This window comes from Pollachius pollachius (genome assembly GCF_949987615.1).
Source record: "Pollachius pollachius genome assembly, chromosome: 16".
Lineage (NCBI taxonomy): Eukaryota > Metazoa > Chordata > Actinopteri > Gadiformes > Gadidae > Pollachius > Pollachius pollachius.
This window is the reverse complement of record NC_136949.1, coordinates 125,176-140,175: the sequence shown is the minus strand read 5'-3', so window position 1 is coordinate 140,175 and position 15,000 is coordinate 125,176. Positions and strand designations below refer to the sequence as shown.

The 15,000-nt window shown below is 46.3% G+C and overlaps 2 protein-coding genes across 2 annotated transcripts in view; both read right to left on the bottom strand.

Moving 5' to 3' along the window:
* Window positions 1-3,921, bottom strand: part of lbr (lamin B receptor) — a 23,235-nt gene extending 19,314 nt beyond the window's left edge. The window contains 2 exon segments of the mRNA XM_079753762.1: window positions 1-6; window positions 3,787-3,921. The exon segment at window positions 1-6 is cut by the window's left edge and continues 169 nt beyond it. The gene's annotated coding sequence lies outside the window, so the exon portion shown is untranslated.
* A 1,407-nt stretch (window positions 3,922-5,328) lies between these two features.
* The window catches only part of enah (ENAH actin regulator), a 46,317-nt gene continuing 36,645 nt past the window's right edge, over window positions 5,329-15,000 (bottom strand). The window contains exons 4-12 of the mRNA XM_079754129.1: window positions 13,371-13,441; window positions 13,146-13,316; window positions 12,459-12,592; window positions 12,164-12,212; window positions 11,903-11,954; window positions 11,279-11,345; window positions 8,312-8,396; window positions 8,039-8,096; window positions 5,329-7,607 (exon numbers count right to left, since the gene is read on the bottom strand). Coding sequence (XP_079610255.1) covers window positions 7,570-7,607; window positions 8,039-8,096; window positions 8,312-8,396; window positions 11,279-11,345; window positions 11,903-11,954; window positions 12,164-12,212; window positions 12,459-12,592; window positions 13,146-13,316; window positions 13,371-13,441 — 725 coding nt within the window. The 3' untranslated portion in view covers window positions 5,329-7,569. The remainder of the gene's footprint in view (window positions 7,608-8,038; window positions 8,097-8,311; window positions 8,397-11,278; window positions 11,346-11,902; window positions 11,955-12,163; window positions 12,213-12,458; window positions 12,593-13,145; window positions 13,317-13,370; window positions 13,442-15,000) is intronic.

Here is a 15,000-nt window from a genome sequence, read left to right as displayed (position 1 = left end):
AGTGGTCTGGAGGAACACCGGGACACACTGAGGTCAACACCGGGACACACTGAGGTCAACACCGGGACAGACTGAGGTCAACACCAGGACACACTGAGGTCAACACCGGGACACACTGAGGTCAACACCAGGACAGACTGAGGTCAACACCGGGACAGACTGAGGTCAACACCGGGACACACTGAGGTCAACACCGGGACACACTGAGGTCAACACCGGGACACACTGAGGTCAACACCGGGACACACGGAGGTCAACACCGGGACACACTGAGGTCAACACCGGGACAGACTGAGGTCAACACCGGGACACACTGAGGTCAACACCGGGACATACTGAGTTCAACACCAGGACACACTGAGGTCAACACCAGGACAGACCGACGTCAACACCGGGACACACAGAGGTCAACACCAGGACACACGGAGGTCAACACCGGGACACACGGAGGTCAACACCAGGACACACGGAGGTCAACACCAGGATGGGATACAGAGGAGGGGTGTGATGATTAGGGTTTTATAGCAGAAAGAGGTTCAGCATTAATAACAGATAATAAGACCAGAAGAACCAGGACCAGCTGGTGTGGTGTTTGGACTGAACCCTGCTATCTATTTATATTACTATGAGTATTACAGCTGATTATATATGAATAGTATAATTGTATTATTATTATTACCAATATATATATACCACAGCAGGTATCCCGCCAGCCTAGTACAGTAGACAGAGTGGTTACGTATTGCGTCACCGTTACTAGGCCCTCCATGTTAAACCACTGACACATTATTATGGTATGGCGACACAAAGGCAGAGGGGAGGCCAGCTCAGCAGTCCGGGGTGGCTGTCACTACAACACCTCCCTGGAGAACTGCTGACACGCATGGCCCCACAAGCTCTACCCAAACACTACCAGGACTACCACTAGGCCTGCAAACTACTAGGACTACCACTAGGCCTGCAAACTACCAGACCTACCCACTACAAGACCTGCAAACTACCAGACCTACCCACTACCAGACCTACCCACTACAAGACCTATCAACCACTAGACACACTACCAAACCTACAAACTACAAGACCTACAAACTACCAGGACTACCACTAGACCTATCAACTACCAGACCTACAAACTACCACACCTATCAACTACCAGACCTACCAACCACTAGACCAACAAACTACCATACCTACAAACTACCAGACCTATCAACTACCAGACCTACCAACCACTAGACCAACAAACTACCAGACCTACCCACTACCAGACCTACAAACTACCAGACCCACCAACTAGTAGACCAACTACCAGACCTACCAACCACTAGACCAACAAACTACCAGACCTATCAACTACTAGACCTACTAACTACCAGATAATTTACTAGAACTATCAACTACCAGACCTGCCAACCACTAGACACACTACCAGACCGCATCCACCACCACAACAAGGACTACCCACTGCTGGACCTACCCACTCACCACCAGACCTACCAACTAGCACACAGATGGCAACATCATTTGATCATCAACAATCAATGTTCATCAAAATGTAATACGACATTAGTAAATATAACTGCAGCAGTTATAACTCTTTTGTACTCCTGGACTCTGCACTACAGTACTGCTGGGATGACTGTCCATGGGATGACACATTTAAACATGATATTAACACTTCCAGAGCAGCAAAGCTAGCAGTAGATGTTAACGCAATGCCAGGTCTATTTTGATGTGTGAACTCGATAGGCCAGACCAAAAGTGGCTCCATGGTTATACGGCCTACCATCCATTCACTGTCATAATTACTCTTGGAAAGCTATATTTAAAAAAGGTTTGTCAGAAGAGCCAAACCATTCAGATAGAAGGATTATTTTTAAACTTGTGTTTGGTGTGGGGTTAGCACCCCATGTGGAAGTCAGAGCAGCCTGGGCAATGTAGGGTTAGTGCCCAACATGACAGATGAACAGTTCTGAAACACAACCAGCAGATAAAAACACAACCAAAAGACCCAACAACAAACCAACACAACACAGTACACACAGTCCACTGCAGAACATAGCATACGAATACCTCCCATTCCAATGATCTTCAAAACATAACACAACCAACAGATAGACACACGCATGCACTGAAACAGATCAAAACATCACGCAATGGGGAAACCGAGGAAACGCCCTAAAGCAATAACTCCCGAGATTAACTTCCAGACAAGCCATTCATATTCAGCCCCAGGGCGGAGATTCCACACCAAACACACCCCATGCTGCAGCTCTCCGTGTAGGCTTCCCGACGGCTTCCATACAAGACCCGCAGGGAGCCTCCGGTCAGCCGAGCCCCGGGCCGAGCCCCGGGCCGACCCCCGGCCCGCCCCGGGGAGGAGGAGCCTCGGAGCGGACTCTCACTTTCAGACCATAAACGCCCTTTGATGCGTGGGATGAAGGGAAACTATAACCGCGTGACATTTGGACTCATATCGTAATATTGTAAAATCCGCTAAAAATTACTTTGCGATAAAGTCGTAGAGAAAAAGTATCACATTAGCAGTGTTGTAATACAATATCAAACTTCCCATTAGTAGATCAATGGGGATTATTATACCAGTACAATGGACGGTGGGGTTTAACCATTGTGAATGTTAACTGTGTGGTAATTTAATCTTTAACTCGGCGTGGTTAAACCCCAAATTTAAATAACAGACACGGGTCCATGTGGCTAGAGTGGATTAAGAATAATAATACTGAGGACTGATAGTGGGATAGTAAAACCAAATGTTAAAAGAGTGAATCGTGTTCTTGTGGATCGATTTTAATTATCATCTAATTGAGCTTCGATCCACACAGGCAGTATTTGGTTCTGGAGGAGTGTCGGGTTGGTAATCAAGAGACCACATAATTCAGATTACACCGAGTTGGTACTTATTGACCCTACACGCCTATCTGCAATGCAAAAGTCGCCGGAGTCTTCTGAGGGCACCGCGGCGCAAGGGAGGGAAAACGTCCCGCGTTCAAATCCCCGAGCCCCGCCGCTGCCGCGGAGCGGAACCCCGGTACCGGGGTTTGACCCCGTGACGTTTTCCCTCCATTCACCCTCATGAGACTCGTTTTTACTCACTATAGCACTTGCTCACATTCCCATACCCGGGTTCGGTTCTCCGCGGCGGCGGCGGGGTTTGGGGATTTGAACGCGTAACGTTTTCCCTCCTCTCCCCCTCATAAGACTCGTTTTTGCTCCCTGTCGTATTTATACATATTTATCTTCATGAATGGACCGGTGGTTCCTACACAAGGGGCCGGAGTAAAGTGGCCTTCTTCGATGAACCAGCGGGACAGTAGTAGTAGTGCACGGTCTATCCCCTGGCGTTAATCTCCTAATAACCCGGCCAAGGACGGGTCAAACATGGACCGGGTTCAGCCGAATAGTGATACGAGGTACAGTCGTTGCCCAGGTAACGTTCTGCTATCAGTGCTGGTTATAGAACAAATGACGCGGTTTATTTAAGGAAACCCGGTTGTGTTGTCAAAAAAGTTACTCGGCCAAAGTGTAAGCGGTGCCCGGTAACCCGTTAGTCCCCCGTGAATTAGACGGAGCTCTCTCAGTAAAGACCCGTTAGTCGACCGGGAAATAGACGGAGCCCTCTCAGTAAAGGTCCGTTAGTCGACCGGGAAATAGACGGACAACGACGAGAAACAACGCGTCAGTTAAGCTCTTATTGCCCAACAAAGAGGGCGAACCGAAGCGCAACCGGGAAGTAATAAAAACATGCAAAAGCTCAAATTAACTCACCTTTATGTGACGCGTTTCCCACTGAATAAAATACAATTTAAGATTCTTTTACGGCCGAAACGATACATAAAGAGTGGAAATTAATTTTAAAAGGCCGTCTCGTCCAACGTTGACGTAGAGCGAGATCTCCCTCCCTGGTCACCGAGTCCGCCAGTGGCTTCATGGCGCGAAGGCCGCTGATTGGTCGGCGCAGCGTTCAATTCAAACTGTTCTGCGTTCTCATTGGTGGATTTAGGATTTATAACCAGAGCCGGGATTGGTCGTTAATTTGTCAAGGCTTTTTGGTTTTTACTGGTGTCCGATTAACTCTTATTACATTTCAAACAACATTTATTACAGGATAAATATAACGGTAATAAAAACGATGCATTTATGTATTGGTGCATTAGTTTATGCATGGGTGCATGAGCGTATTTTAGGGTGCACTATTGTTTGTTTGGGTGCATGCGAGTTCGATGCATGAGGGCGGTCTTGGTGCATGAGAGGGTGTGTGTTGCAGCATGCTCCTATCACAACGCTCTTCCTGTGCAAAGCTTTCTGCACTAAAAGCCCGCCTGTTGCCAATGTGACCAAAACCTCAAATGAACTACATCTGCACTGCAGACTGTAGGAAGTCAGACCTCAACGCAACGTCTTAAACGTATTCCCCGCTCTGTTCTGCTCTCTGGCCGGGACCAGAGACCGCGACCGGGGAAACCAACTCACGGGCGGGGATCAACAAGCCCTCATAGCTGCCAGGCAGACAGAGGAAGCACGTTTCTCTCTCTCACGCACAGCGCCACGGCTCAGCAGCTGCAGATGTGGCGTGACAGAGCAGCAGCTACCGGCGCCCTCAGGAGGTTCACTCGTACCATCACCCAAAACACAAGCACCTCTTCAAACACCCACGCATCACAGGAAATGAATGAGCTTCCGGTCGATTACAGGGGCGTCTTTGGCAAATGAAAACATTGGGGGGCTGGGCCCCCATAGGCTAGTAGTGGTGTCTCACGTGTCTGGGGAACCTCTCCTGAGAAAATAAAATGAAATGTGTTTGCATATGAGAAACCCTAAATTGCTCACAGGATTAAAATCACTTGACAATTGCAGTTTGAAGCTAAGTGGATGAAATAATACATTTCTTTTAATTTCCGCCATACAAGCTGAACTTTTTTGCTGACTTAACTCAAGGGTCACAGTGAACACATGTAAAGATTCTCACCTGTGTTTACCGTGACTTTGTCTCGTTAACTCTCCGCTCCATCCTGTTCTTTCTCTCTCCTCTCTATATTGTTAATAAGTAATATTTTTAAGTACGTTAAGCCTATAGTCAGTGGCTGGAGTGCCTTCATGGCTCTGTATGTGACTTGTTCTTGTTATTTAAGCCAGCTAGGGCCTTTCTAGCTATCGATTGTTAGAATTCCTAACAACAATGTGTGTGTTTTGTACAGTCTGCCTTAATTTTGTCATTAGGCCACACTGACTCGCCGCTCCTCTCCACAGCTGAATTACATCGGGGCTGGGGGAAATTGAATCGGGGCTCAAGATCTATCGACGCCGATGTTCGTGTATTGCATTTTTTTATTTTTTTATTCAAACAAAACAATATGTTAGCATGTAAGAAAAGTCTAGGTAACATGACAACAGTATGGTAGCCTACAATGTGGATGATTACATCGTCTTCTGACCGCAAACACTCCCGTGGATTCTGCCGACGCCGTCCGCATCCCATAATAATCCGAGGTGTTGGTCTGCTCTCTAGGAGGAGGGTTTGATGTCCGATAGGGTTCAGGGTTTAGAGGCACCCAGGGTTTGTAGCAGGGTCCGAACGAGCCCGCCAGCTTTCAAAGCGGTCCCTCCAGTTTCAACTCCCCAACGTCAAACAGTACGCAAAGTCGCCATTTTACATAAATAAATGAACTATATAAAAGCAGGAAGGTGATGCAGAGGTGGGGAAAAGAGTGGACAATGAAACAACAAAGATAATGTGTCCCTATATCAACATTAGTCATTTAAATCTTCAACATGTTAGACTTCAGAACAAGGCACAAACCATCTCGTATCACAGATAGAGGAAACCATGTGAAAACCATATACTTTCCCTGTGGGGACCCGGATATAGCACGTAAAACGGACAAAGAAAAAACCAAAAAAAAGGCGACTTTGTGGAGTGATTCAGATCCTTTGGTCTCCGTACCCCTTCTCTTCTGAGAGTGTACCCCTTCTCTCCTGAGAGTGTACCCCTTCTCTCCTGAGAGTGTACGCCTCCTCTCCAGAGTGTTTCCCTTCAACAACCTCCTCTGACCACAGGCCGCATAATAAATACCAGAGCATTTCATTATCTATGGTTTATCCTTATATACTTTATTTCTGGTACCTTGTACACATTATTTCTGGTTCCTTGTGTACTTTATTTCTGGTACCGTGTATATCTCTGGTACCTTACAGCCGAGGTCATGGTGTCGACTGGACTCTTTCTGATGATTGTACCTACTCTGAGCTATGACCTCTGACCTTAAACGCTTCAGAACCAACCAACACTTCTCAGGCATATCATTATTAGGATTTGATGACAGGAGAAGGCAGAATAAAAGTAAAAAGAAGCAATACATGATGCGGACCAGTGGCGGTGGCATGGGCCCTGTCCCGTCTCCACACAGGTTCTTTACCCCTGGACCCCAAGGGGTCACACATGGCTGACACACACATCAGCATCCGGATTTTCATAGAAATAAAAAAATGCATGAAATGAGAAGGGTTTAAAAAGGTGTTTACATTTAGGAAATTAAATATTAGACCAAAGAAAAAAGAAAAGAAAACATTTTCTGCAAACTTTTAGAGGATAGGTATTTAGTCTCTCTCTGGGGGTGGGGGTGTTTGAGGGGACGTGTGGAGATGTTTAGAGTCATGCTACACTTATTGCTCGTGATAAACTGTCCTAGGTGGGCCTCATGTCTTGGCAGTTTGACGTCTTTCACCGTAGTTCTATAATAATAAAAAAAATGATTCCACGTGCACAGCTTGGGAGCGCCAGAGAGCTATTTCAAAGTTCAAATGAAGTTGAGCGTTTAAAGTCACTTTGCACCTGGTAAAAGCTCAAAGAACTCGATCTACGTGGCCGGCCGTGGAGGCTTAGCTTAGCACGCTAACGGTTAGCCAATCAGCACTTGTTGAGGAAAGGTTTGGTAGAAAGCTACGGCGGCGTGAGTCCTCGCCACGGGGCGACACGGAGGGCAGGAGGGAGGGACTTCCTGTCTGACAGAAGGTTGTGAGGTCACAGAGAGAGAGAGAGGCGGGACCGTGAAGCGACCCGCGGAGAGTGATTAGCTACTTCATACCGGCCTCGCTCCTACACATCAACACAAACATGGTTGGTTTATAGATTTACACTTTTTTTTTTCTAAATAGTTTTGTTTTTACTCTCTTTTGTACATATTGAGATTAAAATATTGTTTAAGGAAGACAGAGTTATCAGAGTCCTGTAGGTGTGGACAGACACCCCCCCCCCCCTTCACTCTCACACTCACGCACACACATACTCACACACACGCTCGCTACCCTATGGCATTATGGGAAACAGACTCGTTCAACAGTATCCTCGGGGGGGTTCTGTCCGTCTCCCCCACCCCCCTGCACAGAGACGCCATCTTGCATAAAGACATCACTGTCCTCCTGATTGGTTGATCTGTTGTCATGGTAACCCCCGCGGTGGTGGTGGTGGTGGTCGCCGTCGCTCCGAAGGGTCTGGGTTCGATGCCAGCTCAACTGGAAGTAGATGTGTTGGAACAGGAAGTTGTCACGGCTCTACGCCGTGCTGGATTTCCCCAGCTCCTCTCGGATCGCTGGGGGAGACAGGGGGGGGGGAGGGGAGGGAGAGAAGGGGAGAGAGAGGGAGGAGAGAGGGGCGAGAGAGGGAGGAGAGACAAGGAGAATGAAGAGAGAGAGGAGAGAGAGGGAGGAGAGACAAGAGGGGGAGGAGAGAGAGGGGGGGGAAGAGCGAGAGAGAGGGGAGAGGATTGGGAGAGAGGGAGGAGAGACAGAGAGAAGGGAGGAGTTTTAGAGAGAGAGGGAGGAGTTGGAAATAGAGACAGAGGAAGGGAAAATTGAAAAGGGAGAGTTAGCACTATTGTGTGTTTTTGTCTACAGAGCCGTCCTTTTGTGTGTGTGTGTGTGTGTGTGTGTGTGTGTGTGTGTGTGTGTGCGGACGTTTTCGTGTGGGTGTGCTTGTATTTGTGCGCACGTGAGAGAGCGTGAGTGCATGTGTGTGTGGTACCATCAATCAGCTCTTCTTTTAGTTTTGACAGCTCCTTCCTCATCTCATCCAGAATATCCTGCAACAGGAGGAGGAGATCAGGCTGGAGTCTGGTTCATTGATTGACACTGACATGTTTAAACCGCTTTATAGAGAACTGATCAACTTTAACAGGTTCTAAGAGCGAGCTGACCTTCACCAAGTTAAGATAACTGACTTTCACCAGTTTGAAGAGAACGGACCAGTTTAAAGCAAGAACTGACCTGTTAAAACCGGTTTAAAGTGAAAACTGACCTGTTTCAAGCGGTCGTAGTCGAGCGGTTCGGCCGACACTCCGTTGGCACTTAGAGATCCAGTCGGTGGAGGAGTAGATCTAGGTCTGAGACAGAGGGAGAGAGACTATTAAATTGCACACACTGATGGAGAGAGAGAGAGACTATTAAACTGCACACACTGATGGAGAGAGAGAGAGAGAGAGAGACTATTAAACTGCACACTGAGGCAGAGAGAGACGGAAGACAGAGGAGCTGCAGTTGCTCATCAATTTCATGTTAAAATATAGTTCATGAGATATATTCATGAACTAATAACCATAAAGTTGTCATTTACAACAATATAAATATAGCTATAAAGCGTCAGAACGTATTTATAAGTATATTTATAGGTGTAGTTCAAAGCCGGTGTGCCAACTGTATCAGTGGAGAGAGAGGATGCCGTCCGACGCAGGCTAACATGCTTCTCAACTCACTCTTCACATGCAGAAACCCAGACGCCAACACACACGCACGATTGATATGCACTAAAGCGGCATCACGGCATCACGCTGTACGATATGATAACTATTAAATAGGGCTACCGCGTCACCTTATCAAGGAACTAGGCAGTACGTTAACACAGTAGTAAGATAATGGCATAGTAAGCTCACCAAATAGTAAGCTAAAAACACAGTAAACTAAGGCCATTGTTAGATAAATACACTGTAGGCTTAATAAGCAGTACGAAAGCTGCACAGCATACTGCTAAATACTCATTAAGCTTAATTCAAAGTAAGCTAACCACATAACAAGCTAAATACACAGTTTGCTAAATACAAAGTAAGATAATGACATAGTATGCTGCTAAATACATAGTAAGCTAAATACACAGTAAGCTGACCACATAGTGAGCTAAATATGCACTAAGATAAATATACATTAAGATAATGGCCTAATAAGCTAAATAAGCTAACTTAACTAAGACAACTTTAAGCACTAGGGTTAGTGCATAAAGGTGTTATTATACAGATAACTAACTAATAAACGAATAACTTACTAATAAACCAACCAATCGGATGGTAGAAATAGATGGCGAGATTATTTTATTTGTCGTTTATTTGCCTGGTAAAGCATTAACTAAATGGACCAGCGTATGAAACCAATCTTACTGTATTGAAATGAATAAACCCCAGCCGCTCTGGTGTGGTGTATGTGTCTCTTATCAGAGAGCCACAAGTGGGCCTGGGGTCAACGCGGATGATAAGGCTGTGCCAAGTCTCAATGTCGGCCATGCCTTACTTTGTGGTCTCCAATAACAAGTCTTCTTTAGTTGGCTAGTCTTGTTAATTCTGGTTTAACTATACACTGGTTTACCTAGTCTGAGTTAGCTATAGTCTAGGACGACTTAGAGTTACCTACTCTTGTTTAACTGTATACTTGTTGACAAGTCTGGGTTAACTAGTATTGGTTAAATAGTCTGGTTTAACTATGAGTAGTCTGGGTTTAACTAGTATGGGTAGTTCAACTACTATGGTTTAACGGTAGTTTGGTTGAGGAATTATAGGTTGATGGTCGTCTGATTTAAATGTAGTCTGGCTCAACAGTAGTCTAGGTAAACTATCCTGGTCTAATAAGGCTGGTTGAGTCTGGTTAAGATATGTGTAGTCTTTATATATTTTATTGACTAAACTACTTAAAACCAAAGCAAAAATAGAAGTAGTTAAAAGGAGTTGGGAGGATCAGCAGGAGATGGCAGAGAACTTTGTCATGATGCTGACGATAGGATAATATATGTCTGTAATTTATTAGACAAGGCTCTATCGTTTGTTATCAGACAGACAGACCTGCTGACATGTCCAGAAGAACCTACTATCAGGCACGAGAACAGTGTCAGCAGAGACACGCAAGGAACAAAATCATTTCATAATCAAAAATAATCGAAAAACCATTTCAAAATCAATCATCATTTCATCAATTCAAAGTTTTGAATTTCAATTCCAACCGCAGCATTCACAAAACAAAACCAAGCCAACACTTCCAGCACAGCAAACCTGGAGGAGAGAGCAGGGCCTTATGAACCCTCTGAACTGATCTCACTACCTGCTGGAGGGGTCTGCAGACATGGCATTCCTCCACGGAGACTCTCTTCTGTGTAGCAGAAACATGGGCTTTTCAAAGTAAAGCTCCTCAGAAACGGGCCCCTTAAGGTAAAGCTCCTGAAAGGTTGTCTTTTTCCAAGTAAAGCTCCTGATACATGGGCTTTTCAAAGTAAAGCTCCTGATACATGGGCTTTTCAAGGTAAAGCTTCTGAAACATCGGCTTTTCAAAGTAAAGCACCAGAAACATCGGCTTTTCAAAGTAAAGCTCCTGGTGGTATGCCCCAAACAACCAGCTCCATGATGGCATATTACGGTTAAAAAGTAATCTGGAAACAATAAACTACTAATTGACTAATTGATAAAACACTATGGAGGCATTATTATAAAATACATATTTTTCTAATTAGCAACTTGTAGCACATAAATCTACACTTTACAATATGAAACCCTCAGCCTTTCTGATTTTAAACCTCTGTCAGTTGGCAATCAGAAAATGATGGTGCACTATGAGTTACCCAGAAAACTGTTGGTATCCTCCTCTATGGTTCCTCTCCAACAGAACGCCAGCGGATCAGAGGTCAGGAGGAGGTTAGACTCTGATCTAAGCTTTAGTCAGGTTAGCCAGCTGCACAACAGGTAAAGCAGTGTTGTCATGCTAAAGCTAGCCACCGGGCGCTAACGATGCACCCCATTGGTTAGCTCACTCTGTCACCGGTCACATGGTGTTAAGTACGGCCAGCGGTAACCATCACCAGCAAACAGAGAAGGTTAAAAACGAGATTTGAGTTTGGTGGTAAAATGGCGTTTGTATAAGCGTTGGGTTGTTCAGCGGTGAGAACAGGTGATGACGTGACAGTGCGACCAAATGAAGGAGTGACGAAGGCGTAGGAGGCACGGAGACAACATACCTTCCTATCACTGGAGACTTGCTACCGTTCATAGTGTTGGCCCTCTCCCACGGCTTCCTCGGCATGTCTGGTGAACACACAGCACCGCAGTGAGCTGACTATACTACTACTGCTACACTGCACTACCACTAATGCTACGACGAGCTGCACTATACTACTATACTGTTACTAATACTACTATACTGTTACTAATACTACTATACTGCACTACCACTAATGCTACGACGAGCTGCACTATACTACTATACTGTTACTAATACTACTATACTGCACTACCACTAATGCTACGACGAGCTGCACTATACTACTATACTGTTACTAATACTACTATACTGCACTACCACTAATGCTACGACGAGCTGCACTATACTACTATACTGTTACTAATACTACTATACTGTTACTAATACTGCTATACTGTTACTAATACTACTAAACTACACTACTACTATTACAAAAATGAGCTACACAATACAAATACTAAAACTACTAAACAGTGTATTGTTGTCCTGTGTGTGTGTGTGTGTGTGTGTGTGTGTGTGTGTGTGTGTGTGTGTTGGTTGTATGTGTGTGTTGTGGTCCAGTGTGTGTGTGTGATGTTGTCGGGTGTGCGTCCAGACTCACCTGGCGTGCTACAGGCCGATACTTTAGGGGTTGTGTTGACATCACCATCCTCCTATTGGACGAGAGAGAAAGGTCAAAGGTTACCAGGGTCATGGAACCCAATCCGATGATGATTATATGTTGTGATGTTCCACATCGTGAGAGAGAGATCGGCCCGATGTCTCCACCACGGTCTTAAGCACACGATTGAGGTGCACGTCATGTATTTATGAATGAATGTATTAATACATAACACAATGAATCAGTACATGTAATACTCACTGATCTCTGTTCTGGTTCAGGAGAGGAGCCCTTGTCTGCAATTCTCCTTCTGTAGAATTCACAAAAGAACGTTGATACCATTAATATACAAACACCCCACATGTACACTAACACATGTCCTCATTGTAAATCGCTTTGGATAAAAACGTCTGCTAAATTACCTAAATGTTAATGTTAATATAAACAACATACAAACATCACACAAAACAGTACTGTATTTATTTACTGCACTCTGACCCAGTGTATGTGTCTGTTTGATAAACTGATTAAATAAGCGGTGTTGTTGCAGTAATACCTCCTGGCCAGCAGGGCGCTCATCTCCTCCATGAGGCCACCTCCCCCAGGCAAGGGCCCGTTCCCCCGGGCCTCCGGTTTCCCCCCCAGGGCCCCTGCCATCGCTGCAGCCAGAGCCGCCCCTGCATCCTCTCCCTGGAAACCCCACAGAGACCCCACAGAATCACCGGCATGTAAATTTGTCTCATTAGAGTTAATTATTACATCACATGCTAATAATTCAGCTCCTTCAACCTCAATCCTTTAGTGACATCACAAGTGGGCGTGTGACGTCACCCAGATGCATGATGATCTGCCCTACAGTGACAACACAAGCGGGAGAAACTATGATCCACTGTAGACGTCACAAATGGGTGGATTTGTGACGTCAGAGATTGGTGGATTCTGAAGGGCCTCCCCAGACACTAATGTCAGCACGGGGTTAGTGAGTGGAGGAGATACGGGAGTAGAGGCTGCCCTGCTGTGCAGGACCACAGTGTGTGCATGTGTGAACGGCCAATGGTAGCGTGTGTGTGACAGCGCACGCCCATGTTTGTGTGTTTGTTGTGTGTGGGTTAGTTTAAACCCTGTGTGTTATTGGTACATAAGCGATATCCACAACCAAACCCAGAGCGACAGGGGCACGACGTCATGACCCCAGCAGCCAATCAGGACTCACCCGGGACCCCAGCAGCCAATCAGGACTCACCCGGGACACCTTGCGCAGCTTGGCTCCGGCGAGGGCGGCGGCCAGGCCTCCGAGGGGGCGGTCCTCCGAGGGGGCGCAAAGACCCGGGGGGAGGGGCGGGGCCGGGGGCGGGGCTGGATGTCCCAGAGGGGGAGGGGGTCCTGGGGGGGGAGGAGCCCAGCTGGGAGGCAGGGGGGGAGCAGGGGGGGGAGGGGGGTGGCCCCCTGGGGTGGGGGTGGGGGTCACAGTGGAGCCCGGGGGCAGCGGAGGAGGGGGGGGAGGAGTGGGCGTGGTCAAGCCGGGCGTCTGCACCACGTCTGGGGGGGGAGGAGTCACAGTGTTGTCAGGTGATGAAGAGGAGCAACCATACCTGCAGTAAGACCCGATCCCCAGCTGGTCCCTTAGACCCTGTTGTTATCATCCTAGCATCACTGCTGAGCCTAGCTATTAGCTCATAGCAAACTATTAGCCTAGCTCTTAGCCTAGCTCTTAGCCTAGCTCTTAGCCTAGCTCTTAGCCTAGCTCTTCGCTCTTTGCAAACCCTTTTAACCATAAGCATTTTCTATAACCATTAGGCTAAGCTTTCAGATATTGCACAGTAGTAAGACTAGCTCTTAGCTTTTAGCCTAGCACTTAGACTAGCCCTTAATATGCCTAAGATGGTGATTAGTTTGAGAGCATGCACCCATGTGAAGATTATACATTTTCACATCATCTCAAAATACACAAAACACACACACACACACACACGTACACACGCGTTATGAAACAGTCCGGGGTTGTTCTGGACTGTTAAACACACTGCGCTCCACAGGGCAATGTGTTCACGCTGCTCCAGACACTAATGCAGGGGTGAACACGACCACATGCACACGTAACGTCCCGAATCTATAGAACCATGGACTCACTCAACTCATCTCAAATAAGCTAATAATGTTTAGTTTTTAAATATTTATAGAGACAAAATTCTAAGTAATTATTCATTGATAGATCGTCTGCGATCGCAGGAATGACGATAAGCCGTGACACTTCAATGAGCACAAAGAACCCAGAGGTCAAAGGTCATCAACGATTCTTGTCCTCCATGGTGGCTTCTCTGGAGCCCACGTCATGGTCCTGACGTCACTCCTTGTCTTTGGTCAAGAATGTGAATTCAAGCAGGTGTTTCTATTTATGTACATAGTGGAGGCTTTATTTTCAATACCAGATCAATTGTGACCAATCTCGATGTAGAACAAAATGTACAGTTATTATATAGTTTATAAGCTCCACCTTTTAACACAACATCTTCTCCAAGGGAGGAGTAAACAACCAGACATACATACAGACAGACAGACAGACAGACAGACAGACAGACAGGAGAAGACATGTGATGAGTGATGAGAACAGACAGACATACAGGCAGACAGACTGACAGACAGACAGACAGACAGACCAACCAACAGATATGACAGACAGGTGAAGACATGTGTTATGGAGGAGAACAGAACACAGTCCCGGTGCACACTGATGACATCACAGCCATGGCCGACGCCATGCCAACCACACACAGCCGCCAGAGCCAATCAGAGAGTTTCTCTGGAACCACGGACTAGTCCCTGATTCTAGACCCTTCTGGAGCGACAGGGTCCAGAGGTCAGGGGTCAAAGGTCAGAGGTCAGAACAGACTCGAGGAGACAAGAGAGAGATGAGAGAGAAGATGAAAGGAGAGAGGAAGAGAGAAAAGGAGCGAGAGAGAGGAAGAGAGAAAAAAGGAGAGGAAGAGAGGAAGAGACAGAGAGAGCTAGTTAAGAATAGAGAGGGGAAGAGAGAGAGGAAGAGAGAGTGAGCAGAAGAGAGCAAGTCAAGCAAATAGAGGAGGCGAGAGAGAAAGACA